Source organism: Egretta garzetta, unplaced genomic scaffold, assembly GCF_000687185.1.
Source record: "Egretta garzetta isolate BGI_Z169 unplaced genomic scaffold, ASM68718v1 scaffold42, whole genome shotgun sequence".
NCBI lineage: Eukaryota > Metazoa > Chordata > Aves > Pelecaniformes > Ardeidae > Egretta > Egretta garzetta.
In genome coordinates this window covers 1,245,498-1,248,595 of record NW_009258782.1, presented here as the reverse complement: position 1 = coordinate 1,248,595, position 3,098 = coordinate 1,245,498, and the positions used below count along the sequence as shown (strand labels likewise).

Genomic DNA, 3,098 nt, shown 5'->3' with positions numbered 1-3,098 from the left:
GGCCACGACTATGTCCTCGACCTTGTCTCTGACCTTGAGCTGCTCCGGGGCTTTCCCAAGCAGAAGTCCTGCTTCCTCGTCGCATGGGAGGGGGCTGAGAGCCACGGCAGGGACAGCCAGGTGTAGGTACCTGGGCAGGGACGAGTCCCCCATTGAGGGGCTGGTGGGGAAACACCAGCGCTGGGCTGGATGGGTGCTGGTAGGGGTGTGGGTGGGGGCCCCAGGAAGGGTCTGGCACCCAGAGGGTGTGGGATGAGCACACCCTCCCTCTCTGCAGGGTGCTGGGACACAGCTTGGATTTGGATGAAGTGCCTCCTCCCCCAGCTGTGAAAGCCCCCACGCTGCCGTCCATGGAGGCGTACTCCCCCCACGGTAGGGCATCATCCCTCCAGCCCCCCCGGGGCTGCCGGCAGGGCCGTGCGGATGAACCCTGCCATGCTGGTGAACCCGGCCATGCCGGTGAAGCCCTGGTGCCACCGGCTCATCCCTCCTCGTCCCCCAGCAGACGGGGACTTTGGGGAACCACGCAGCCAGAAGGGTCTGGACCGGTACCTGGACAGCCTCTTTGACCCCGTGCTCTCCTACGGCAATGGGGTGAGAGGGGCATCCCCCTGCCCAAGGCAGAGTCCAGCATTTTGGGGAGGTGCAGGTGGCTTGGCCTCCGTCCCCTGACGCCTGCCCCCCAGGAGCTGGAGAAGCCAACCGCCATCTCGCAGAGGATGAAGGGAGGAGGTGGCACAGGAGGGGGGGACAGCGGTGGCGATGCCGAGCAGAGCAGAGCACCCGTGCCTGCGGAGACGAGGGGTGAGCGCCGCGAGCACTCCTGCATCCCAACCCAGCTCCCTGCCTCAGTTTCCCCACCTGATCCCTGGTGCGGGGGACATCCCTGCCCCCAGCACCCCGCAGCCCCAGTACGGGGATGCAGGATGCCCCGGCTGACTTCGCCTCTTTTGGCATTGCAGGCACGGAGCCAGCCCCGTCCCCGCAGTGCCGGGCGGATGCCAACCAGCCGCCTGCGCCCTCGGTCAGTGGGGCAGGGTCAGGGGGACCGGGGGGGTTTGAGCCCTGCCCGGCCTCTGCTGTGGGGCAGCTCCCTGGGGATGGGGGCAGCTGAGGGCTGCCGGACCCCCACGGCACAGTGTCCCTTGCAGGGCAGAGCAGCGGAGGGGACGCCAGCCCGTGCCCCCCAGCCCCGGCCCTACTTGCAGAAAGCCGGTAAGGGGTCCCGGTGCAACGGCGCGGCAATGCGGGCTGGTGGCCCCAAGCCAGGCCCCGGGTGTGAGGGCGATGCCCGGCCCTCCCGGAGACACGTGCTTGGCCCCGCAGCACCCGTGGGCCAACGGTGGCCGGGAGAGCTGGTGCAGCATTCCCGGCTCAACTCGGAGCACTTCCCACGGCCCACGCACGACATCCGCAACATCATCCGGCAGTGCCAGCCGGCCCCACGTGGCTCCCAGCCCCCCAGGTACCCACCCTGGCCGAGCCACGGGCTTCTCCTGCCTGCGGGTGCAGGTGCCAGCCCTGATGCTGGGGTGCAGGCAATTCGGGGGTGCAGGTGATGCCAGGTACAAGAGACGCTAGGATGAAGGTGATGCTGGGGTACAGGCGATGCTGGGGTGCAGATGATGCCAGGTATAAGAGATGCTGGGGTGCAGGCAATGCTGGGGTGCAGGCAATTCTGGGGTGCAGGGATGTTGGGGTGCAGGTGATGCCAGGTACAAGAGATGCTGGGGTGCAGGTGATGCTGGGGTGCAGGCAATTTGGCGGTGCAGGTGACGCCAGGTACAAGAGATGCTGGGATGAAGGTGATGCTGGGGGGCAGGCAATTCTGGGGTACAGGTGATGCTGGGGTGCAGGCAATTCTGGGGTGCAGGCGACACCAGGTACAGGAGATGCTGGGATGAAGGTGATGCTGGGGTGCAGGCAATTCTGGGGTGCAGGTGATGCTGGGGTGCAGGTGATGCCAGCTATAAGAGATGCTGGAGTGCAGGCAATGCTGGGGTGCAGGGATGTTGGGGTGCAGGTGATGCCAGCTGTAAGAGATGCTGGGGTGCAGGCAATGCTGGGGTGCAGGCATTTCTGGGGTGCAGGTGATGCCAGGGTGCAGGTGGTGCCAGGGTACAGGTGATGCTGGGGTGCAGGCGGTGCCAGGGTACAAGCGATGCGGGGTGCTGTCACTGCAGCAAGCTCTTTGGGAAGAAGCTGGACCCCCACGAGGAAGCCATGCAGATCCTGAAGGAGCAGCTCTCGGCAGCCCGGGTGCCAGCAGCTGCGGTAGGGATGTGGCCCCCCCCGTGTCCCCCGTGCTGGGCTGGGGGAGCCACTGGCCCCGACCGCAGCCCGCTCTGTGCCTTGCAGGGGCCCAAGGAGACGGTGGCCACGGTGAAGCCGGTCACCAGCAGTGGGTACCAGCTGCGAGCCCCGATGGGGCGTCCGGTGGCCACCCAGCCCCCAGGTACTGCAGGGCAGGGTCGTGGCATTGGGGGGGCCAGGGTGGAATGGGGCACCTCATCCTCCCCAGCTGCACTGGATGATGCCTGACGTGGCTGGGTATGGATCCAGGTCTGCAGCATCCTCATGGGATAACCGCTGTGCTTGGCTAAACCCTCTCTGCCCCACCCCTGGCTCCCGTGCCTCAGTTTCCCTGGGTGGAGAGGGGCTGTTGGTGGTGTCCCCCCCCGCCAGGGATGTGCAGGGTTTTCTGTCCCTTTGCAGTCTCTGTCTCACGGGAGCTCCCATCCGAGGGGCAGCAGGTCCAGACCCAGCTGCACCGGAGCTGCAGCGAGGACTTTTACACCTACCACAACGTGCCCTGGAAAATATACATCCGCAAGGAGGTGTGGGGGGGGATGGGGATGGGGACGACAGGCCGGTGTCAGAGCACTGCGGGGATACCTTTTTGCCGAGCCCACGGCCCTGCGGGGTGGGCGATGCTGACCTGGTCTCCCTCCTGGCAGGTTTTCTACCCCAAGGACAGCATCAACAACCCGCTGGTCCTCGACCTCATCTTCCGGCAGGTGAGGCACCGACCCGGCCCCAAAGCCCCCGCGGGGGTCCCCTGGGAGCTGGGGTATCCCCCCACTGCGGTGGTGGTTTAT

The 3,098-nt window shown here is 66.4% G+C and overlaps 1 protein-coding gene across 1 annotated transcript in view; it reads left to right on the top strand.

Annotated features, from left to right (window-relative positions):
* Positions 1-3,098, top strand: part of LOC104135737 (unconventional myosin-XV) — a gene marked incomplete at its 5' end in the record, with an annotated part of 31,329 nt that overhangs the window by 4,453 nt on the left and 23,778 nt on the right. Inside the window, 10 exon segments of the mRNA XM_035889135.1 lie at positions 278-372; positions 503-594; positions 687-804; positions 963-1,024; positions 1,152-1,215; positions 1,327-1,465; positions 2,184-2,274; positions 2,359-2,455; positions 2,716-2,837; positions 2,958-3,017. Of these exon segments, the coding sequence (XP_035745028.1) occupies positions 278-372; positions 503-594; positions 687-804; positions 963-1,024; positions 1,152-1,215; positions 1,327-1,465; positions 2,184-2,274; positions 2,359-2,455; positions 2,716-2,837; positions 2,958-3,017 (940 nt within the window).